The sequence below is a fragment of the Nothoprocta perdicaria genome, unplaced genomic scaffold, assembly GCF_003342845.1.
Source record: "Nothoprocta perdicaria isolate Ctin4 unplaced genomic scaffold, notPer1 scaffold_176, whole genome shotgun sequence".
In the NCBI taxonomy this organism is placed as follows: domain Eukaryota; kingdom Metazoa; phylum Chordata; class Aves; order Tinamiformes; family Tinamidae; genus Nothoprocta; species Nothoprocta perdicaria.
The window spans coordinates 68,350-93,885 of NW_020454938.1; the positions used below are offsets into that span (position 1 = coordinate 68,350).

The 25,536-nt window shown below is 41.4% G+C and overlaps 1 protein-coding gene across 1 annotated transcript in view; it reads right to left on the minus strand.

Annotated features, from left to right (window-relative positions):
• ZFAND6 (zinc finger AN1-type containing 6) overlaps nucleotides 1-25,536 on the minus strand; it is a 33,345-nt gene that overhangs the window by 4,782 nt on the left and 3,027 nt on the right. Inside the window, 3 exon segments of the mRNA XM_026036333.1 lie at nucleotides 4,807-4,907; nucleotides 6,310-6,421; nucleotides 7,662-7,831. Of these exon segments, the coding sequence (XP_025892118.1) occupies nucleotides 4,807-4,907; nucleotides 6,310-6,421; nucleotides 7,662-7,812 (364 nt within the window). The 5' untranslated portion in view covers nucleotides 7,813-7,831.

Consider the following 25,536-nt stretch of genomic DNA (forward strand, 5'->3'; position numbering starts at 1 on the left):
AATAAGGTTTACCTACATATTCTTGAACTACTTGAGTCCCTTTTAGAAGTTCTGTTCTCCCAGCTGACCTAAAACCAGCAGCTGAAACCAGCATCCCACATCCCCCAGCTGCATAGGACGTTGCCAAACAAACTTTTACAAGTTCCAGTGCAGGGAAAGATATTTCCCCTCCTCATCCCTTATTTTTCAAAAGGAGCCTGCAGATGAAGATCAGAAAGATAAAGGCCCCACACACTCTTTGGACTGAAAAAAAAATTGGATTCAGTTCCTTCAGTCAAAGACTGATAAGGGGATGCAAACACCAGAGATGAAGGCCTCTTAGATGAAATGGGACTATGTTTAAAAGCATAATTAATTRCTAAGGCATCTTCTTTAAAATTAAGCTTATTCTGTGGTCTGGATATTATGACAATGAAGCTAGACAGTTGGATAACTTTATTTTTAAAATAACTTCATCTGTTATACAATTCTACTTAGGAAACCATGATCTGTTAGCATGGAATTTATCCTTCAACTCCCACTTACCTTAATTCATTAACTATTYGTTTTCCAAACCAACAAGAAACAAATACTAACAGATACTCCTTAAAATTCTCAGAACAGAAGATGCAGAAGAGGCAGTTATCTTCTAAYGAGAAAATACAGGGCTCCATATCAAGCCCAAAACGTCAGTCATGACTTTGGATCCAGCCACTATGACAAGGTCTTCAACCTAAACTCAGCTCTTGAACCATCTCCCCTGCACAGAGCACCACCACCACAACTTAGCCCTTCTGGGAGAGAGGGAATGTGGGGCTTGGGGAGAGAAGAACTGATTCCAGTGCTTATTCCTGAGGTATCATTTACAGGACAGTTTGGAACAGCTGCTGGTTCCATCATCTTAAGAACTCCTGTGTTTGAAACAGGTCAGGCAACAACAAASAAGTTTTAAATTGGATTTTCTCCACAGCTAAACTGAGAAAACCATTCTCTAAAGCAAAGGTTTCTGGTCATTCCTAAGAAGGTGGTTTATTTTCTCATTGGCTTGTCTACATGTCAGTCTCATCAGCTCAATCTGACCTCCTTCCTTGAGGTTAAGACCTTCAGAGGTCAAAGTAATCAAAAGCAACTACTAGAGGATGCAGAGGATCTTCCTCCAACCCCCATCTGCTTCTAAACTGTTGCAAATCCAYGTAAAGCTAGAAAAGTAATGTACTTTCTAAACTACAAGCTACATTTGCATTCTAGGATATGAGTGTAGATACTGGGCCTTTTCTTGAGAGAGTTTGCTATGCAATATTCATTTTGTATAAGCTTAGATATAAAAAACTGGGAGGTATGCCAGACATTTGACTGATATTCTATAGGGACTGACAAACAGCAGCAGAGCAAAAGCATAAGAAAGAAGAAAGATCACAAGAAGGGAAGTGATAAACATCTAGTGACAGAGCTAACATGAAAGTTACTCCTAGTTTTATCTAAATTCTGGGAGCAGGTAAAGTGAAAGATGGATGAGAACAAAACTAATGGCTGAAAAGGAAAAGCATGCAAAGAAAAAACTGCTTCACAGTATTTAAATTACTCACAGAAGAACAGATAAAAGGAGAACCAAGTCATTTAGCAATAAGATGTTAGTAGCAGATCACAAACAAGTTATTTCTTATGAGTATGAACCAGAAATTAAAGCTGAAAAGAATCATGTCACCTTAAGCTGCAAGAGCAGCCTTTGGAGTTGAGCAGGAAGTTATAAGGAAGTTAAAAAGAGAATCTAGTACATAAATTAACAATGTTAATATATAATGTTAGTAGGAATGCACAAAGTAAAATAAGATAGGAGAGCATACACTTACCTACAGAATTTAGTTTTAAAACTGTATCATGCACGTTTCCTTTCTCCCTGTAGCTGTCATCCAGCAAATCAGGACATTCTACATTATTTTCTATGCTTGTATGGTAATCACACTCTGCCTCCGAGTCCCTGGTACTGTCATGAAAATCTGAAGTATCCATCAACTCCTTTCCAGTACTGTCTATTGAAAGGTCCACTGAAGTTGGTGCTATTAGTCAACAGCATACATTTCAGGTCCAGTTTTCCATGCAAAATTCTGTAGCAACTTAGTTTAATACTATTTTAAAATGTTTATCAGCAGTGACTAAATTATTTAACTCTTTCAAATTAAAAAAAATTAGATGAGTATGAAAATCAAGAMATCATTGAAGAGAATAGCAATTTACCTTTTTGTTTGTTATGTAAATTGACAAGTCATTTTTCCAAATATGATAAAACTAAATCATATTATATCACTGATTCTATTCTGTAATGTTAAAACATAGACCATTGACACTTGCAATATATTCCAGAAAAATCAGAGAAGCTCTTTTGGATCTCAGTARTTTTCAGGCTCCAAGAGGCAGCATAAACCTCTTAGTGTCTCTTTCAAAGCACTTCAAAGCTACCCAGTAGACAAAGTCTCATAAGAAAAAGAGCACTCTGACAGTTCTCCTGAGTCAGGAATGGCAAAAATGCCTTCATCTGGACAGCAATAACACTCAAAGTAGCTGAGCTCATCAACAAGGTTTATAGTTTTAGCCTTACATTCTTGAGTTGCAACAGCTCCAWAAAGGTTTGCCATGGAGGACAGGAGCCTTCCCAAAATGTTTTGTTTACCTTTAAAAATATCCATGAGATATAGAGTGTAGATCTTAACCTCATTTTTTTTTTTTAAACTCATTAACCCTACAAGTGTAGGGTGCCTCTTCACTTGCTTGCAGGTTTGCCAAGAAACAACTCCATTAATACACTGGCCAACACAGGGGGAATAGCTGCTTGTACCTGGACTATAACATTGAGTTATAGGCACAGCTGCCCATGAAGCACCTCTAAAATTAGTTTCCTTTTGCATTTCTTTTGCAATGCATAACTTGAGTGAAGAAAAAAACAAGAGTAAAATTAAGAGCTGTTTATCTGTCTGTAGCTGTAACTTTTCTGGAGGAACAAAGGACTGTGTGCACACAGCTCAAGTCCTGTTCATCTGTCCGCTTTAAAAGATAACCTAAGAAAGTACAACCAAAAATACTATTCAGCTAACTTGCAATTTATGCTATTTTGGCCCAGTAACTTTTATTCAATAGTAAGTTAAGAGGACTTCTACACAACACTACTAGCTTACTATACAATTACTGTAGAACAGTTTGTTCCCAAAAGGGTATTGTAACGAAGCAAGACTTTAATCACAACATATAACTAATGAATAAGTGAACAAAGCAGACACTTWCTTTCCTTCCTCCCCTTCACTAACCTAAGCAGTACTATGAACTCTGCAGACACTACCTTTCACGGTACTTGTATTTCTTTTCTTCCTCTAATATACATAGCCAGGCAATACTAAATAACTTTGATTGATGTATTTCTACTGCTTTCCTACAATTCAAACTCTAAATGATTTAAAGAAAAAAAAAAAAAAAAAAAAGAAAGATTTCACAACCATCACTGGAAACATGATTCAATGAAATGCACCTAGCATCCACTAAAAAGTGCTTTATTTACAAACTCAGGCTTTCAAAACAAGAAGTTTAATACTGGAAACACTAAGTTTCTGATAATTTTCACTCAAGGGGTAGCACAGAAATGCTCTTAGGATATGAACTGTACTTTAGAACTCCAACTACTTTSTTCTTCTCAGTTTGGGAATCACTAAAGCACAACAAAGAGACCATCATAAACATAACACAGCTGCAGTCCTCTAAATATCTGGCATAGCTCTAAACCTATGGTGTGAAACAGGAATATGGGAATATAACCTTGAAATCAAGGCTTAGGGTTTGGTAACCTATTTCCTCACTGAAAGGAGTAATTTTCTAGGTAGAAAATTTAGACTAACTGTATCTGAATGATAAGAACAGATAATTCTTCTGAATGCCAACTCACAGGCCCAAGTCAGATGACTGTAAAATAAAGGGCTCCCCCTTTCTGCTCTCCCCGTCTATTCCTGCAACATAAAAACATACTAGATGCTGCAAACCTGAAGTTTCAATGTACTAGTTTTTCACATTAGATAGAAGACGGAGAGTCATAAGACCAACAAGTTTTAGAAGCTTTGGAAGCAGTAAGGAAAAAGGGTAATAGGTCAATAGAAAAAAAAATCATCTTACAGAAATTGATTTTTATATCCCCCAGTATTCCCTGATATAGACCGCAACCATATCAGTTTACCTGCAGTGCAAACTTTATATCCCCACTGAAGCTTCTACTTCTACTTTTCTACTTTTCACCCATTCAGGGCCAAATAATTTTCTGAAAACCACCAGTCTGTGGTTCAATAATTTTATCTTTGATAACATGCATTTCAATGGTTCAAAATATTACCTCATATCAATGCAGTTGGTAATGGAAAGGTGTCTCACGTGCAGACTAGACAAAAACACAACTCTCACTATAACAGCTATGCGATAACATCATCACAAATACATTCACACACAGCTGTTGTATTTGCTAAGCTGCTTGCATTGCTCTGAGGTCCAACAGATATTCAAAACTATTTACATATGAAAGCTGTGACAAAGCCTGAATAATATATTTATTCATGCTGTACATTCCCAGCCCCAATAACACATACATACTACAGCAGATACCAAAATCTACAGCTACAGGAAGTTGAAAAATTTCAATTTGTCTTCTCTTAAAATGTAGATAAGATAACAAAATAAGGATATACTTTATTTCACAGAATATTTACTTTTGAGTCACCCATTGGACGGGCCTATATTAAAAACTGTCAAGTTTCAAAAATGTTACCCATAAAATTAATCTATGACCACAACACCAACCTTGCAAATCTTCTGTCTCAGGTACTGTTTTATCCACAGCYGCACTATCCGATGGGGAAGATGCTACAGATTCTGTTAAAAGTGACTGATTTGACACAGGGCTGGAGGGGAAAAGAAGAAGAGTTAAGATTTCTTATGAAGGATGTCCACGTTCTATGTAGCATTCCTCATAAAAATGTTAGAGTTCTTGAACTGCTGGTCTGCTCCACAACAGAAGTGTATCATCAATTTAACAGACATGTCCTCGGGGTATCATAATTCTGAGGTCAAAGCCTTGTTTTTATTTTAGGGGAGGGAGAAGTGACCCTGACTTTTTTGAAGTGCAAGCCTGAAAGCAACCAACTGCTTGTCTCTTCTGTACCCAATAAGCTAGAGATCTAGCGGTCAAAGATGACTTTTTTAAAACAAAACAAAACGTGTTAAGGGTAGGGGCAATAGGGAGGGAGGCACTTTAACTGGACCTCTGTGTAGGGACCTGGATGAAAAAATGCACCTCTCCCCCATCCAAGGGTTGTATAGAGCAAGATATTCACTTTGTACCTCAACTAGAAATCCCAAATGCAGTGCCAAGCAGGCACGTGGCATTCAGTTCACCTTCCAGCCCTGAGCATGAGTTAATACCTCTTATAAAAAGCTCAGGAGCCAGAAACAGGCTGATCAGAATCAGTCAACTGATAATATTCAGCTCTACTTACCTATGACCCACATTATTTTTAAAATTAAAAGTGTAGTGCAAAGTCTGAATTAAATTCAGCTGCAAACTACTTTATAACTGTCTATCTTCTTTCACTCCAAAAAAATTCCAGAGTACTTAAAGTTGCTGTTGGTTGTGTCATTCTACACTGAAATGCAGTGATTGTCCAATACAAACAAATACTTAACTTTTAAAAATGGAAAGTACTTAGGGAGCCTCAGAGTGATTTACAAGAGACCACTATGTCTCCTTGAACAACTGAGTTGGAAATAAAATTACTTGTTTGATACAAAACAACAGTTCAGTAGCACAGCTTACATTAAGGCTCACACATCTTTTCCCAATACTTTCTGCAAAAAAAAGTGGTTTGTTATTACATTATTATACCTTGATGTATAAGAGTACTAGTCAAGAGCTTTCTCCCATTTTAGAAAAAAAGTCCCTCTTATTTCTATGAACTCTCCCTTTGTAAATATACCATCAACTGCACGGAGAGGAGTTGGAAGATGAGCCAGACAAATCTYGGTAGCACTGTACGAAACTGGCAATGCTGCTATGGGAGGCTAAATTCTGAAGACAAATTTGCATTTGAATGCAAGACATAGTTAAGATCAACTACTGCTTACTGCGAGATTGCTAGCTTTAGAATCAGCAGTTAGATGTTGCATATTATCTGCAGAATTACCTGCATGTTATTTTCAGGGCTCAGAATTTAATTATGCAGAGTTAGAGCAGCCTTAGTTTAACCCTGTTGATATATATTCAAGGAAAAACACAAAACAGTAACAACACCAACAAGAAGAGTTTACCTTTGCTGCATAGATGGAGTTGATGTAGAATCTAAAGTTGACTGAGTTTCCTGGGCACTGCCTTCTGTGCACTGAACCGGTAGGGACTCGGTTATACTACTGACAGAAGTTGCTGGAAGGAAGACACTAATGTAAAATGTGTTACACGACCTCCTGGGACTGCATAAGTTACACACAATGTAATTATTCTCCCAACCCCATGTCAGCAGCCAGGAAAGGAACTGAACATGTGCTTGCAACCCTTGCCGAGTCTCTGCCTGGATCATAATGAAGCATAATTTCACCAAGAGTAATTATGTTTGGCCACGTTTTGATCATGCTGGGCCCCAAGAAGTTCCTCAGCACAAAGTTTCAGAGTAGCAGCTTTAACAGAGTATCTTCTGCTACTTAAARCACTTACAAACATCCCACTGCACTTAAGCTGTGTTGCAACAGCATTCTCTTGGTGTTGTAATAATCAAAACTGGATATATAACAATATCCTAATGTCGCCTTAGAATCAATTTAAGTTGCAGAACCTATACCCCTAGATTTCATGTAATGGAAAATGTTTCCATATTAAAAGTCTTCAACAAAGTGTGACAGGACATTTCTTGGTGTCAGGATTCAACGAAGCCATAGGAGACATTTGAATGTGCAGGGAAGCATCCCCTCACCCTCCTTCCCCCATTATGCTGAAGTTCAAAACATCAGGGTGAAAGTCAGCACAGAGAGTGTCTTTCTTGGCACCGCCACTGAAGAGGAGAAAGTCCTCTGGTTTTTCCAGGAAACTCAAAGTAGGAAAACAGCACTTATTTCAATGGGTTGGACAAACACGCTTTGGAAGAACGACTACAGTGCATTAGGCATTGAGCCAAATAGGGAAAAAAGTGTCATATCTTAGTCATATAAAGTTAGGAGAAATTATTCCAAGAWAAAGCTTTGGGGGATAATCCTTTGGCATCAGGTTCCAGTATATAAATACTTGTATTTCAAATGCTTTGACTAACATTCCCCAAGTTAAATGTTATCTTTATCCTCCAGCAGTTTCAGGCCGAAGAATGCTGGTATAGTGTTTTGCTGCATTTTTATCTTGGAATTCAAAACACCTCTATTAATACAAAAGGTATCAGCAACAGTTTACTTACTGGCAGATTAATTACAGCATGCTTATACCATTTAATCTAAGTTTATTCCATCAGGTAAGACATTTAAATAGAAGACGGTGGTTTGTGCTAATGTTCCTGCGCTTCCAAGTGCATTTAGCATTCAGGCCCGGTCAGCAAGCAGGTCTTGCCCTACTGCATCATCTGGAGCTGCTCAAACAGACGGCAGAGCGAGTGGCTCCAATCCAGCACGTCAGCCTTACTTACCAGGAGGGCTAATTCTACCATTGCTGTTCTGCCTTTGAAGATGTTCTTTGTAGCAGACTGAACACATGCCGTTCGTGCGAGGGTTCCCGTAAAATCCACAACCAGTGGAACACAGCATGGGCACTTGGCTACGGTTGGTTTCTTGAGCCATTTTCCCTTCTTCTGTCAACCTGAAATTGATACATACAGCTTGTTATGCAGTGTCATAAGACCACCCCTCATTAGTGGTTATATTCAGAAATGTGAAGTTCCCTATGCTTTGCCAAAAGAAATCTTCTATACTGGTAAATAYAGACTTAACCCCCCAGTGTATCTATGTCCTTTCTTCAAGGGGAACCTATACATTCTGTCCAATAACATTAATACAACAGTACATAAGCCTTGCATAACTCAGTCTCTTTCAGCCCCATCATTTTATGATCTGCATACAGTTTATATTGAAAAATAGATCTATTTATCAATTTTTAAAAATGCTGGAGGTTAACTTGCTACTAGAAGTGGGAGAGAGAGGAGAGAAGTACACACTCTGAACTCGCCTTGAACCTTGTACTCCTGATACTGTGAACGAGAGCTATAAAATGGAAGGCAAGCAGGGCAATATGCTTACTTACTGCACAGTAATTAGAATTAATAATAGCCACATGAATTCCCAGCTTACTACTTCGCCTCTGCGTCATTAGCAAAAGACAACAACTGCTTACCACAACCTGCATCAGGCCTTATTTTTATTTTTTAAATGCATCCAAAGAACATACCATTTTTCAGGCAAAAACATTATACTGGACACACACACCCSCTCTAATTCTGTTTGAAAGCATAATAAAAATAAGAAATAAAAGTAGTATTTTTTTTTAAATAAAAATGCAAACAAGTCACAGTACTTTATCTTTGGCTTGTACAGATCAATAAACCTTCTTAATAAAGTCACCACAAACAACCATCTCTTCCAAAGAGCTTTTTAACTACTCTCAAGTGGCCTAACTCATAGGTTAAGATATTGAAATCTGCCACTCAACCAACCACTCAGCTGATTCATTTAGTCTCACCAATTCACATACAAATTTTCAATATTTTTAAAATATCTTCAAGCCTTTTTTTGCACAAATTTTGAAAGACCCAAATCCACCCCATTAAGGAATAAATATTTCAGAGTATTGTTTTGCTCGAGGTAGTTTGTGCCTACCACTTTATACACCTCAATTCAAAAGAGTAAGATGTCTCACTGACAACGGACAATATTAACTCAAAACAAGTTTTAACGTCACAGGGAGGCCAGATTCCTATAAGCCAACRTTTCAAGTAGCATCTATATATGTTTCAAAAGCAGAGAAATAAAAACCCAGAGGGGAAGGGGCTTCAAGACATTGGAGTACTTCACCACTTGCCAAGCTATAAAGTTCAATTAAACCACAGTGATAGGTAGAACACAGTAAAAACATCCTCTTTTATGTAAGCTCAAAAAAAAAAAAAGCAAGTTTCTGATTATTTTGCTTCTAGACAGTCTCATCTCCCCTGCCGCCCACACCTATTGCATTGTGTTGCTGTTTTATTACCCAAARCCCTATGAAATTGATACCTCAATAGCAAATCTCCAGGTTGCAGCAGCATCATCAAAAYGACAGCTTGGTCTTCTGCTCAGGGCAGTTACCTGCTGTAGGGAGCAAACACTATTCAAGACACAGGACAAGGGAGATGTACAGGCAGGAAGGTGATAAATGTCACTGAGAGTATCTCACTCAGCCTCAACTTGCAGCTAAGCTCAGTTCAGCTGTTTGACTACACCATGATATAGGGCCTTTGCTTTCACAAGGCTCCCATTCACCTTAAGCAACAACTGAATTTGATTTTGTTCAAGTTTTGCACTTGCRGCACAAGAGCATTCCCATTCTTCTCTTCTCCAAATAGCCCTTAAAAAAGTAACAGCAAACACCACATGTGGGAATTCAGTTCTTACACTGGGTCCAACATTCAGCTAAGTCCTGAGAGCAGCCTTTAAGCACAGCTTCTCTGGGCCTGGAGAACTCAAGCTATGATAGAAGAAATGCGAGGCAAGCCAGCCTGGATGCCAACTAAGTTCTATATATTGACAAAAGCAAAAAACTTCTACACAGATTTTTTAGTGGCTTATAAAGACTTGGTGCCACAATCCAAATATTACCTTTTCTTTTAATATTAAGAGAGTGGCAAATAAAAAAAACCCATCACACTAACTTTCCAGAAGTTACCTGATTATAGTTCCATTTAGCAGACTGCTCCAACCAGCATGCTGGAATGCAACAGGAACACCAGTTATTCTAATTTTTATTATTCCCTGAAACAACTTCAATACCTAAAGGGACCCAAAAGCAAGATAATTGCAAAAAAAAACAATTTCTAATGAGAATTAGGGAGAAAAAAAAAAATGGGCCAATCTGGTAAACAAGTTGTGAAAGGGCAAAAAGATGCCCAGAAGAGAAACAAGAAAAGCTGGACTGAGTTCCAGCTCAGCCAGTTCCCCAGTTCATTAACCAGCGGATCCAGCCAGCAGTCAAGGCCCAAGCCACTGGCATGAGGCTTTAGAGCACTTCCAACTCCAAGGGAAGTGCCAGGGATTCCTCYGAGGAGTTTTAACAAAGGCCACAGGAAGTGGAAGATCTTCCCGGGGTTGCTAATATTGGGGGAATAAAATGCAGCAGAGATGGTATCAAAGTGCCAAAGGGGTATTAAGCAAAGCTGAACTACTGCAACAGCTTCTTGTGCTCGGAAGCCAGCAGTGACACACGCTGCCCACACCTGGGCCCTCATCAACCCAGCAGAAAACTCAGCGTGAACACTGTAGAACAGACAGTTTGTAAAGTCATCAAGGTCCTTGAGAGGGTTGAAATGATGTCTGGACTATTACATTTAATAAACTACAGATCAGCAAACTAGTATACTAAGATTTGCTCTCCAACTTCTTATTCCCATTCTGCTCCTCCTCTTTTGCTACCATATACTGAAACAGTCCAGGGAAGCAAAGTTAGGAAACCAACTTCTTAATCTTTTGCCAGATTAGTTTTAACGCAGACCAACTTCCCCGTTCTGGTTTGTCACTATTTATTTATTTTGGCACGAGAGAAGCGCTAGGGCGGTGGGGAGGCTGCAGAAGACGCGTGGAACCACTTTGTCCAGCAACAGCAACAGCCTTCYGGGCTTCAAGCGCCAGGAAAGCATCGCCCAAACGCGAGYGCTGGGTGCGTGAGCGAAGGGACAYGTGGGCACTGGCAGCTGCAGCCGCTGAACTTCAGCCCTGCCTCTTGGCCAGGCCTYCCTGGGCGCAGGAGGGCAGGGCCGGGGTGACACGGGGCTCTCCTCGCTCTGCACTGGGGCGCAGCAGCCGGGCCCGGCTCGGCCTCCAGCAGCAGAKGTTTCCAGGGGAAGGGAGGACCCTCTTCCCCTCGCTTCTTGGCCCAACTTAGGAAGATTTGTTTTAAAATTGTCTGTAATCTCTTGCACAAAAAGGTCCATAATATCTCACAGCCCAACCATCGCATAAGCGAGTAATGGTGGCCTGTCACTGAAACTGCACCCTTGACAGGGCTGTGAAAGGGGTGATCCTGCTCTCCCGGCCCCATCCCTGCTGTGCGTTCCCACCTCTTCCTTTGCTTTGCATCTAGCAAACACACAGTGAGTCAGATCAGCTTATTCATCTGATGGAAAAACAGGAATTGTTTTTGGTAGAGCAGATAGCTTTCTCATCTAACAGAAGACCAACTGTAAAATRAAAGACCAACTAGAAAACTGAGGTTTTCTGTGAAGAAAGCAGTATGGCTGAGGACACTGCTTCTTCCATCACTGCTCACCATTACAAGGGACCTACTTCTGTAGAACATCTCAAGTGTATTTTCCCACCTGCAGTTTAAAAACTGGCCTCATCACTTGACTTGAGCACAAAAAAAAAAAAAACCTTTAATAGTTGGACTAAGGTATAGGGACCAACATGGTGCTGATGCCCATCCTTGATTCAGCTTAAAGACAAAAACAATCTCCAAAACCCTGCAGTACTTTAGGCATGTTCCCTTGTTTGTGTTACCATGCCCTTGTACAACCAGTTGTGTGAGTGCTAATGAGAGGGGAAGCACACGGGAGGAGAGGACAAGAACCTTCAACAGCTCCCTCTGTCCCTGCATGGCCCCGTGACATCTGTTTTTGAAGTCTCTGGAAAAAAAATTCACATTGTGCAACTTGAATGTTTCCCGAAATAAATTGTTAAATTGTTATCTCTGTGCTTTCTTACTACTCAATGAGCCCAAAAACAGTGGTTGTCCCCAGCAGGCTGCAGAGCTGTGTGCGACCAGGCTAAATCCTTCTTTTACCCACCTGGAGGGTGTTTACAGCCTCGCCGTTCTTTGGGCATCTGTAATGCCTGATGCACTCAAGTCCCACATGAAACCTGTATTACACTGGGTTTATTAAAATTAATAAAGAGCTGACATTGTGGAAATGTTAGAACATGGTAAGTTTAGACATTGGGTTTTCTGGAAAAAAAAGAAAAAAGAAAAAAAAAAAAAGAAAAGCTCTCTTCCAACACCCTGCAAAGTAAGTAACAAAAATTCTTGTTTAAATCCTTTCCCCTGGATAATGGATATTTTAATTAAAATGTTTATATGCTACTAGTTTCAAATAACCAGTACTTTTAGCTTTACAGGCTTCAAATATTAATCACCAAGATCAAGGGAGCAGCATTTAGTAATATTAAACACACGTGGTTTAGAAATAAYCTCTCTTTCTCTCCATAAAAAAAGATCCCATTGAGGATCAACTTCCTCTTCATTTGTCTTCCTCAAAGAAAAAGGTCTCTTACCATCCCAATGAATAAACATGAGCGAAAAGGAAGYAAGAGGAAAACCAGAAGGTATCTAACCTAATCCCACTCTAAAAGYGAGTCCCATCACAATTTACGGTTTCTCATTAGAGCCTGTCAGCACCAAATAGGTGCCTCGCATGTGGACAACTGCTATCGTCTTGCCAGTGCTTTAAGTCGAGGCAGGGAAGGCAAACACACCCTCCCAGCAGCTACCCTGGCTTCAGCCTTCCCCAGCACACGTAGTTTGTGCTCTGCAAACACTCCCCAAATCCATTCCTGGTGTGAGACAGAGCCCTCCCAAATGCTAATGCTGCAGCAGGAGAGACCACCCAAACAGCACTTTGCTGCCTTGGCTGCGCTACCGAACTAAGCACAGTTTGCACCGTACTGATGCCAGCTTGAAAAATGTTTCTTAAACAGAAAGCAGACTATTTAGTTTAAGATATTCTTCACTGTCAAGGAAGACAGACCAAAGCACTGCTGGCTTTCAACTGACGCTCACCTCAAATCACTTAGAAGATGAATCCAGTATTAAAGCAAGTAACTGAACTGCTCCCTGTTCTATTATGACCACCTTTATAATGAAGTGCAGCCCTGATTTAAATAGCATCAGTGCTAATAGTCACCTTCTCCTCTTACTAATGAGGCAAGAAACTGCAAAATGGTAGTTTGTGTTTCTCAGACAAATAAAGCTCCACTCCAGGCTCTAATAAGAGCAAGATACTAAGTCATGCAGACAAAAACATGTTTCGTTCTGCAGTACCTACTGGTACAGATGTCTGATACCACTCGTATCCCTGTATCAAAAGGCATGTTCTTGCAAAAAGCAATTAATAGGAAATGCATTCTTCTAGAGGCTTATCCAAACAACCGGCAAATAAAGCTGCCAAGAAAGGAGCTTTGTTGAATCCTGCTGCCGGAGCTGCCGAAGCGCCGTGTCAGAGGGCAGCACTTCACAYGGGTCCTGCAGGAGCAGGGCGGGCGAGCGCGGAGGCGCCCGGCCGAAAGCAGGGCACCACCAAGGGTACAAAAGCTCCAGAGACGCAAATTAATAGCAACTTACAGAACAGCCCTGTTTTCTTTTTGCTCCGCCATTCTCTCCCAGAAGACTCCAATTTACATTCCCGGAGCAGTCGTCTGTAGCTGCTTCAAGGCATTAGTCTGTCTCAGCAACTTGCTAAGGAGCCAAAAAGAGCCRGCAGGTCTGAATAGGGGCCTCAGTGACTGCGTTTCAGCCTGGCTTTCTGCTTGCAGTCAGAAGTGTCATTTCATGTGCAGCTCACCCTGGCTAAGGCATCCCAGCTGCTTCGGATTTGCCAGCACCACTACATGTGTAGCTGCCCTCTGACCCAGTTTCAGCACAATGTTTTGGGTTAAAAGAAAAGGGAAAAAAAAATCCCACCCTCACACACAACACGCACACACTGATTATGGCTAAGGACCAACGACACAAGCAGATCTGCAGGAGCAGCAACTGCTTTGTTTGTGTAGCTGCAGAACACACAGACGCTGCTGCTGCATTTTTCACAACACGGGAGTCACTAACTTCYTCAGCACCAGAAGCTTTTATGCATTTTAAAGCCTCGAATTTCTTCTGGTTCTGCATTTTCTTTCTGCTGACAACTAAATAAAATTAAGTTGCTGTTTGAACACCACAAACTGACTTTATATAATGCCTTAATATTGAAAATATAATACTCAAACCAGTGACCAAAGACTTACATAACATGTTTTCTCAACTCACTTGAGAAGCCATCCAATATCTACTTATTTTCCAGTCTATTCCTGCTGAACAGCTTTTTGCTTCATGCATGGACTTTTTTTAAGCTAAAAACAAGAGCAAGCACTTATATTAGAACTAACTGAAACGTTATAAAAGATGGAAAGAGCTTTTTTATCCACTTCTAATTTTGACTAGCCAGCAAGTTTAGGTCTCTCAGTACTTTTTTATTCATAGAACATCATTATGGACCTCAAGAAAGCTCTTTCTGCACAGTTTTTAATCCTGCAACACTGATTCAAGACAGGAGACTGTTTACTCACGTGGTTCAGAATTAAACTGGGGTATAAAGAGCCACAACAAGAATGAAAAAGTGGAAGGGAAAGGGAAAAGGAAGACGAACAGAAAAGACAGAACACAGGTCTTGAGGAGGGAAGAAACATCAGCAACTTTCATAACTGATATGAGCCTGAGTATCACAGCAACAGAATTACATCACTGTGCAGCCCGGGAACACGCGCTACAGACAAAGCCTCTACTGTTCAAGCCCGTACATTGTTAGCTACAGCTGTCTGCTGTTGTCCTCTAGGCTACGTGAGGAACAAGAGAACATTTCACTACCACCTCTCCACTCTTACTAGGCAAGAGTGGAGATGGGGAGCTCTATACTGACACTACAGGGATCACTGATAATAAGGATTCAGCTTTCTGGGCATGTCTCCACACACTACACTATTAATAGACGTTACTTTGAAACAGTAATTATTACTTGTGACCATGCTCAACSTTTGCAAATACAGATTACTTACCAGAACAGTTTCAAGAAAACGCGGATTAACCGCTGTAAAATAAAACACTTTAGAAACTTGCATTCAGCTCATACATATGCATCTAACTTCTGTTCTTAGGCTTTAAGTGGTCACTGCCAACAAAACAAAGCAATTTTTTTTGTTAATTTTTCAACTTTTTAGTATTTTCACTATATTAAACCAAGAGGAGATTCCAGAAAACACAGTCAATCCTAGGCATAAGCAGCAGCGGAACAGGTATATTTTAGTGACCACTAAGACGGACTGTATTTCATTTACATCAGATTTCAGAGGCACAGAGGACAGAAAAAGGGAGTTTCACGAAGTGCCAGAACTCCAGAAAGCTGCCACTGAGGGGAACGGGCCCTCACCTGGTGTTGCAGGGTTGGGGCAGGGAGGAGAGCAATGATCACGGCAGGGGCTGGCATCTAGTAACTTCTTAACTTCTAAAGCACCAAATAAATTCATATATTCATAAAAAAAACTTTAAAATTTCACATTTATGACATTCTACACTCAATTAAAAGTATACAAATACAAATCATGATGGCAAGGTTTTATCATTTTCAGCACACGTGGTTCATCAAGATTAACACTACAGCACTACTAGAAATAGACCCTTCAATATGAGGGTATCCCAGCTGAGACTCAAAGAAACAGCAGTTTCCCTTCAACTGAAGAAACTAAACTGCTTATTTACTTTATTTACTGCTGATTGCCCAGCARCCCAACACATCTGGGGGCAATCCCAGTTAATCCAGGAAATTCCTGCCCAAAGAGCTTTCAGAAGGGACCCCATTAGCATCTAAGCCTCTGGCCTCTTCAGTGTCGATTATCAGGAAGTCTAAGCTGACCAGGTTCTATTCAGCTTGACCTGCCCAAAAGACAACTTCAAAAATAAATAAATAAAAGCAAAACTCCTATGTCAAAAGTCATTTCTTGGGTTCAAAACAAAAGGGGGCAGATAATCCTTGAACATGCTTGTTTACAGTCAGACACAACACCAAGAACCTGTAATAGAGATAGCTCATTGAACATTGAAAGTATCAAGAACACAGTAGCTACTGTTGACATGGAAGAGACCATTTCTGAGTCAGCTACAGACCAAGAAAATGAACAAAACAGTTGAAAYGGTGGGAACAGTTTTTGTCATAGGATCTTTGGGAGTTTCCTAGTGAAGAGCAYCCAAGGACATGTGAGGTCTGCAGTGGGGACAGGGGCCATCCACCCTATGTCYTAGCCAAGGCACTGCAAGTCATGTGCAAACGTAGGCCCTGAGTTTTACTTACTCATTTAAGCCTACTCAAAATATCTATCTAGATTATCTATCTAGAGATAGACAGGCTCTGTGGGTCTATTTTTGGAAGACACCCATCTCTGATGAGAATGCAATAGCAATCTTACATGATGTTACATTTTTGGTAGAAAATGGTATTATTAATAAAGGAGCATGCTTTGAGGCAGTCACGTTCARGTTTCTCTGTTCAAAAGGCATAAAAATTCAGGCATGATACCCACGAAAAATAAAAGTCAAGTAGCCTCAGCAATCGCTTGTCAGCAATCTGCTACCTCAGCTGGCACAAAGCACCGTTCCCATCATGTACAGCTGAACCGGTGCCAAGCTGCACAGTTCTGGATTCTGTGCGAGGAGCCCTGTGTTTCCCAGCATTTTGCAGAGTTTGTGCTATCTCACGGCTGTACCTTGGTACTGAGGTGCCTAAAGCCAAAGATACAGGGAATAACTCCCGCTATTTCTGTCATTGCACGTCAGATCTCAGACAGGTCTTCAACTTGTCGAGCTGAGTATATAAATGACTTTTTAAAATGCTGTATAAAAGATAAGGATGCTGCTCCGAAACAGACAATCCAAGGTTACATTCTGCTTTCTTTGGCATCATATTTTGAAGTCAGTGGTTTCAGAAATCAAGTAGATGCTTAAAATTAGAATCTGAAGACTAAGATTCACTGTATTCCTTCAAGATTCCAGGCTAAAGCTTGAAGTACATAAAAGCAACAACTTCATAAAGTATCTCTTTSATAGAGTATTTATGACCAGGCTTGGTTTTACAAACTGCTGAAAAAAGTCTGTAGGAAAGATTCAAGAATTAACAAGATGAGCACATGTATAACCACCAAAAGGGACAGAAATTCAGTAATCATTTCTTCTGAGCTCCCATGACTAAGTTACCTTCTCTCAATGGAGCATAAGTTGTCCCTATTTAAAACATATCGAACCCAAAAGAGATAAAAGTCACTTCAACACAAGTGCCCAAAATAGGCAATTTCTTGCTAACGAGACACCTGTTGCTGAGAACTGACAGCAAGCACAAAACACATTGAAATTGTTTTTGTAAACAGCACCATGTAGAATTTTAATTAGCTTATAATGCTCAAGGTCTACATAGGCCTGATGCTAATGGAGGTCCTGCTGTAATATTAGGGTTCCTAGATGTTAATAAAATACCAGTATCATCATCTTTTCTGGTTAGGGCATCTTGAATGCAACCTAACTTCCATGCACGGTATGATTATCATGCATGATGAGTTGTTCTATTTAGAAATACGCAGTATGTCTAATTTAAGTGTTCAAAATTACACAATACCCTTGCTGTGGTTTGAAGGAGAACTCAACCTAAAGCTAAAGCCTGACCAAACACAGAGGGTATTTAGGGACAAGTTCTCAGCAGAAGAGGTCTAAGTATGACACTCCCAGAGGCAAAGCTGCATTCCTTTTTTTTTTTTTTTTTGGGGGGGGGCAACACATTTAATTTAGGGGATCAGAGGTACTACTTTAACTCCGATGCCATTCTAACTTTTTTTTTTAAATATTGCAATCCCTGCGCAAGTCAGCTTAAATGGTTAGACATCCAAACCAGTTATTGGATGACTAAATATAAAAGCACCTCGCATGCAGCATAAGAAGATGTTATACAGTTGGCCAGCAATCACAATTTACCTATCACTTATTAAACTGTCAAGCTGCACTGAACATACAGAAAAATCATGAAGTCTGAAGTTTTGCATTTTTCCTCATTTTCCTTTTAACCAGGTTTTAAGCCACTTGAACACTTCAACACGTGAACAGAAGAATATATACACTCAACCAACATGCGAGCTTCAAATACTTCGGAAATAAAGCCAGTTTCAGATAATTCTGGCAGTGACGTGGTGCCAGGAACTGCTCTACCTTGAAGACTTCGTTCCTCAAAAGCCTGGCCCGGTTCCTGTACCTGGTTCATAGAGCAGCTTCATCGTTTTGGCCAGCACAAACAAGGGGGCAGCCCTCTGCAGCGAATCCTTAGGACTACCAAATTAGCAGAGTTGATCTTTCAGACATAGTTTCAATCAACAGTAAGCAATGGAAAAACGCAAGCTGTTATCAGCAAGAGGCCAGGGCTGAAAGTGAAATATGAGTTGCCTCCTTAACTATCCAAGATTGTGTCAGATTAACAGATAAGAGACTCAAGAATTGCCACGAAATCGCAGCTTGTAAGGCACTTTCCTTTTTGAAGGTCTCCCAAAATAGCCCCTTTGCTCAGATGGAGAAGTCACTACGCTGTCTAGGCAAAGCTGAAGAACTAGTAGAGAAATTTTGAGGACAACACCATTTTCCTCAGCACTCGCATGGAACAGACGTGATCAGATTTTTAACGTTTCTCTCTGAAGCCCTACAGAACAGACTGCACAGATTTCAGTTTCTCAACCTGAGCAGGACGAAAGCCAGAGTTAACTGCCAGCATCTGAGCAAGAGGCAGCGTTGCAAAGGCCGTGCTTTAATCATCACGGATGGCATCCTTTTTGTCTACTAATACTCACTTCAGGTACAAGCCCGTAAGCTGCCTTCCCAACTAAACTTGCTATTCCTCCTGTTTCCAGCCAGGGCTCAACTATGCAAGCACACGTTTCAGTACAGTGGCTCCCCCGCTTCATGTCCAGAACACTTAGATCAGCAAGTTAAGAGCACAATGGTCTAAAAATAGCATGGCTGGCTGCCACTGTCTCCCCGTTTATTATGATGGTACCTTTGTACAGAATTCTTACCACAACTCTACAGAGGGGGGAAAAAAATCCAGCTGTAAATGGCTTTAAGGGAGGGATCGCATCCAAAAGCACSGAACTGTTTAGTACTATGTGATTCTCTTTCTCCTCAAGCCACATACTCAGAAATCTGCATTTTTAGAAACATTTTGAACTAAAATTCTTAAAAAGAAGGATGAGTCAAATGTACTTTATGCTCTTGCCACAGCAATCCACCAGAGAGCAGATCAATGAAGAGAAAGCAAACTTCTTGATGGAACAGAGAAGTAGCAAACCAGAAGGGAATCCCTTCTCACATGCARTATCAAAACCTGCTCATAAAATTAAATATCAAACCCCATTTTGAGCAACTGTCAGCAAGATGTTGATTTCTGTCGTAACACTCATTCCCTTCCCACTGTCCAACAGGACGTCCACCATAARAGAATAAACAGGAGACTGTATACCTGATTTTTAATAGCACAAGGTCAGAAGTCAGAGGGAGATGAGCCACACCTGGTCCCCTCAAGCTGCCCTACCGCCGCATTCCCAGGCACCACCAGGCTGTTGCAGTCTGCTAGGAAGACTTCACAACCACGCTGCCCTCATCACACCTCCAAAATGTAAAGAGCCCAACATGCTGTACGTTGTCTCTTGTTAAGCTCTCATCTCAAATTCTATTAGACAAGGCTTAAAAACAAAACAAAAAGTARAAAACACTGTTGAAGAACAYTCATATGCCTTCCATAAACTGCTTTTACTAACGTCACAAACCTTAATCCATAATCCAGGGTTTAAGAGAAACTTCCCCCATTTTGACAAATAATATTACTACTGCTTAAGACAAGGCCACAGCTCTGCCACATGCATTTCACCGTGCACTGCGTGCACAATCCTGATTAAGTTCACCAGAACGCCCTATCAGGCCACCCAAAGAAGCTGCAATAAATTCTTCATCTCAGGCCTTGACAGTTTGAGAAATTAAGATGCCAGAGCTTTGGCAAGGACAGGAGTATTCCTCAACAGAACAGACTGATAGTTCAAGTATCTTGGTTGTGCAATGAGGGATCTGAGGTAGTATACAGAAGGATAAGTAGATACAACTAATCAGGGATTTATTTATGTACAGAATGACTGTGTATAAACTTAGACCAGGGTCACATTATGACTTTGCAGAATGACAAGTTAATTGCTGCAGTAAGAGACTGCAAATAAGAGCCATGACAGTTTAAAAAAAAGGAGATTCAATCAGCTGGTCAAGGACTTAACACATCCAACAGCATATCATACGAGTATGATACCCGAATGGCATAATGCCAACCTAAAAAGCATAATACTGATCACGGCTACTAAGATCAATATAAACCCCTCATRCATCACCAGCAAAAGCTACCTTTAAGCTTCTTAGCCCATTTTAAATGAGCCAGGTAGGCAAAACAACTTCAAAGTTTTTCTGTTTTAAAAGTGCTCTTAACACAAAGACGCTTCTTGCCCTATCTTGACAAGGGTGCAGACTCCAACGTGAGCTCACCTCGTCCAAYGTGAGCTCACCTYGTCCAAATGTAATATTCTACTACATAATCAAGTTACAAAAGCTTTAAAGGGYCTGATTTCACACGAGCATTTTAGATAAACACCCTCAGTTTGTTTAGGACAGTGTAGACATTTCCYGTTTCTCTGACAGCCTCATCTCTTACCTTCTTCTCCCAAGAAAGGGTGACCACCAACTGGWTAAATGCTTTCTGCTGACAATCTAATCAAAAGATAGTCTTTTGCATAAAAAGGCTTGAATCTGATTTAAATACAGAAATTCCACTATTTTCATACAATGAGTGGTTCTCCTGTTTGCTCCTCATCTCCAGGAAGAATTTCAGACATTCAGTGGAAAATAACTGGCTTCCTCATCTAATATTTGGCTTTCAGCAGCCCAGTTCTATACTTATAGTTAATGACATAGACTCTAAAATTGTCTTGTTTTCTGCCTCATCCAAGACAATGGCCAAAAAAAAAAAAAAAAAAAGAAAACCACAACCATCCAATACACAACATCTAATCAAGCCAAAAGCATCTCACCTCTGTCCTCAAAAACACTCTAAGTTGCTCTAAGTTGGTCATGAAGTTCATACTTGTTTTGCTAATCCATCACATGGATAAGAGTGCATTAGCCCTGTGAATCACAGGACACACAAGTGCGGCGCTGTCTAAAACCGTGGGCTACTTAAACGGTTCAGGTGGTTGGCAGGGCCTGCCAAGGCAGCCACACTGTTTATAGCTCAGTCCTATAGATACAGGATTATGACACTTCAGACGCTGACAAATACCATATCCTCAAGGTTAGAGCGCTGCCGTACAAATACGGCTGGGCAGAGCAGAATGGCTGGCCAGGGGTGGTCTTGTGCCTCGAGTACAACGTGGAGACAGAATTTCAGCTTCCGCAAGCTTGCCGAAGCACTCGGCTAAAGGAAAAGCATTACATTATACAGGATTGCTGCTTAAAAGGAACTACTTTCAGGAAATACTCAAATGCAAGACTTCACTGTTTAACCAGMACTCAGACAATTGTCCTAAATTGATCTAAATGAAGCAGAAGATGGATGAAGTTTGGATTTAACTCAGTTTGTCTCATACTGACAGTTTAATAGTCTAGAAAGTTACTTTTCAGAGAAACAAAACCTGTGTTCCTCTTAACTACAGAATGAGCAAACATACAAATTGAAAGAGGAGAAATGATTTTTACATGGCCAAACTTTTGGTTTTGCTTAATCTGTATTTAGCTCAAAAGCCCTAAAAACACGGTTGGAAGACGGAATCTGTTAAAAATATACCACCCCACCCCTTCAATTAAGGGTTGAGAAGCTTATGACACATGTGAGACATCCAACAAGAACAGGGAAGAAGGACTTAATGTTCCTGATATTTCTAAAAGTTAAATAAATAAGCAGGTTTAAAGAGACCCAAACCCTTCATGCGCCTGCTACATACATTCTGCTACATGCTAGATTTTAAAGCTGCACAGACCTAAGCTATTTTTATTCCTTTGTAGGTCATATTTAATKAACTGCTTATTTTCACCAAACCTTAATGCTGTGTAAACAGCCCTGGCCAGGGCACTTGCCGCACCCAGGCTGAGCTCCACACCGGGAGGACAACTATCTCCAGCCCAAGCCTTGTATCCTATCGGAGGAAGAGGCTGCTGTGCTGCCTCCACCCAYTTAGCAGCACAGCTGTGACCACCACCAGGCTCCACAGAGCTCACTGCTTCTCTGGGTCTCTGCTGGAAACTGCCACCAAGCTGTTTAGCAGGGGCAAACCCACATCTAAAACCATGGTARATGTCCCCTTTTTGGGCAGGCTGAAGCTCTCCAGGATGATATTGCTCCCTTCCCCCTTCCTTTCTGCCCTGGGCGCACAGTAATTAGAGTAAGTGATCACTAAACCACTGGGGGAAAGGAGGGGAACAGAGAAAGAGGGAGACAGCTCAAGTCACTAATTTAAAATAATTTAAGGYAGGCTGGCTGGCTTCGCCTGCAGTGCTCACCAGCTCTGCCGGAGGGGCTGCGGGAGGCAGGGGACAGGGCAGAGGGGACCTCACAGCAAGCAGGGCCCTTGGGGGGGCACAGCCCTCCCCACACAATGCCACACAGAACTGGGGTGCAGTTACTGCCATGGCAAACAGTGGGGCCCCCACTCCCCAACACTGCAAAACAAGTCGAGCAGACAGGCCGTGGGGAGAGAACTGTTAGTGGAAGGCACAGCACAGATCCCCTCTTCCTCAGAGAGGGGAGAGGAAATTTGTTCCTGCATTTTTCATGCAGGATTATAATCACTTCAGGAATCTCTTATTCACAGAGATGTATATTCCATCCTGGCACAAGAAGCAGACACATAAATCCCACAGTACACAACACATTCACAATGTTTAAGACTTGCAGATGGAGCATGTGCAAGAGAAGGYTTTACGAACCAGAAGCACTGGAAGAGCCAATGGGCATGTGGGGACAACACAGGTCCTGCCAGCGACARCTCTCAACACAGGCAAGGAACATTTGCTGCATCCCGCACACAGAAGTTGTACAGCTGTGCCAACAAAGTGGGATGTTTATCCTTTAGGGCAGATTTGCTTTCTACCAACAGCCAGCATTTGAACTGTATACATGTGGCAAGAGAGCAGAGCAGTTCACTTCTATGCTGAATAAATCWGGAAAATTGGCCCAGACAGACACAGCATCCTTCCTAAGTCGGGGGGAAGGCTGGGCAGGAGCTGCTAGAAGAAAGGCTACTTAAATCATCAAGTAATTTGAATAAAGCTGTCTGATGTATTCAGTTTTTTCTATTCTAAACAAAAGCAGCTTTTGCCTAAGCCTATTATTTAATATTGCATAAATGCTTAAGTTTAAATATGCTTAAGTGAGTTTAATATACAATCATAATATATATTTACAAAAATGAAAGCATTAACTTTTTTTTCCTTGACCTCACCTGACACAGGAAATCTGACCACTCAGTCTAGGCCTAGCATTAGTCATCAGTTAAGAAGTGAATGAAAAAAAAAGGGTATTTTAACACTAACATATCCCTTTCTTAAGGATCCTTATGCAAGAGGTCTGGCCCACCTCCTGGATAGGAGATTTTGGATACTTACTGCTCATTTTTAAGCAGTATTTCCAGGGTTTAAACACAGCGCACAACATTATTTAGTGTTGTAAAAAGATTTAAAAAGAAACCAAAAAACACAAAAGTGAATTAATGCCAACCTACAAACCACTGGAACACAACAAGATGCCAGCGTGTCAAGATGCTTTGACTTTTATAGAAGTAGTTCATACTCTCCATTTGGGAAACAAACACAATGGTTTCAATGCAAAACCGAAAGCAGGACGTATGCTGTAATAGCCACATTTTCAAAACACATTCARCACGAGTTCAAGCAAGTGCTTTCCACTGTCGCTTTTAAGATTCTTGTTCAATTTTCACATCCATTCTTCAATCACCTTGACTAAACCATACAAATCCTATCAAACTGATTACTTAGATTCAACAAGTATTAGGGCCAGGTGCATTTCTTTCCATTCCCAGGAGCAGGTGCGTATAAGCACAAGTGCTTTTATAAAAACAGAAAACATTTGGGGAAGCAAGAAAATACATTCCCTATCCGGAAAGCACTGTTCTGTATGTGACCTCATTTAACACCCCTGCCAGAGATGACAATTAAAAACTCTTCATTCTCATTACAACCCCCAGCTTCCACCTCCACTTCCTGCTCCCCTCCCCGTCCCATGCCACCCACGGCAAACTAGGCATTTCCTATTTCTGAGGGCCTTTAAGACGAGAGCGGAAAAAAAAAAAAAAAAAAAAGCTCTAAAAATAGCATCATGAAGGCCACAAAGGATAAATCTGGTACAGAAACCGAAAATAACCCTCGCTCAAAGGCAAATCCTACTATCATGAGGCAATACTGGATTCAAGAGCAATTCTGGCAGTTCCAAAGGAAACCTCCCCTCCTTCCCTTGGCTGCAAGGGTCAGAGCTGCAACACACRGCAATAACACTTAATTTTCCAGCCTGTGTTTGCAATAAACTCRGGCAGCCCCAGATATTCTTGGAAAAAAAAAATGGATTAAAGAGGAAGAGAAGAATTGCAGTGCCTTGGTTTTTAAATACATCTTCATTCTAAATGCTAAAGAGCTTCATGAGACATCTCATCAAGATGAAACACAGAGAAAAGCAGCCTTCGGTGATACAGCAGCAGACAATTTACACCACATGACTCGGAGCAAATGCTGCCGTTGAATAATCCCGCAGCAGCTGTCGTAATTAGTTAGCTCAAACCTCGCCAGAATCAGGGAAGTTAGAGTTAAAACCGAGCTCGCCTCCTGCAAGCACCGGGCAACTCTCAAGCGCGGCATTATCGCCCTGATTTTAGGATTATCCCTTTACCTCCGGATAAGGTGGCACTGCCCGTCCCTTCGCGACCACGGGAGCCGGCGCGAGGCGACAAACGACCGGGGAAACTCGGCCAAGTTCGGTCCTCCCGACACCTTCTCTCCTGCCCAGGGAGCCCTTTTGTTCTGCTTCCCTGCATAAATGTTAATACTCTGCCATCGCCGGGGAACAAAACGACGCGCAAAGGCGGCCACGCACGCAGGAGCCCAAGGGCCTCCGAGGGCGGCCTCGAGACGCACGACACGAGTAGCACCGGAAATTTCCTACCAACAAAATCTGCACAATTGTCTGTTTGCTTCACCCCAGATTAACTTCACTTGAAGCTGCGCTCCGGAGCAACCTAGCCTGGGCGCCGAGTCCCGCCTCCGCCGCTCCTATTGGCCGCGGCGGGCGGGCTCCGCCCCGCCCAGCCGGGCTGGGCTCTCCCATTGGCCGCGCCTCGTATCCATTATTTAAAGAACTTTTTCCTTGCTAGCAGGTTAGGTCGGGCCGGCTCGAGCGGCCGGGGCGAGCTGGTTTCTTAAAGGGGCAGGCGGCGGCGGCGACAACGCGGGGCGGGGGG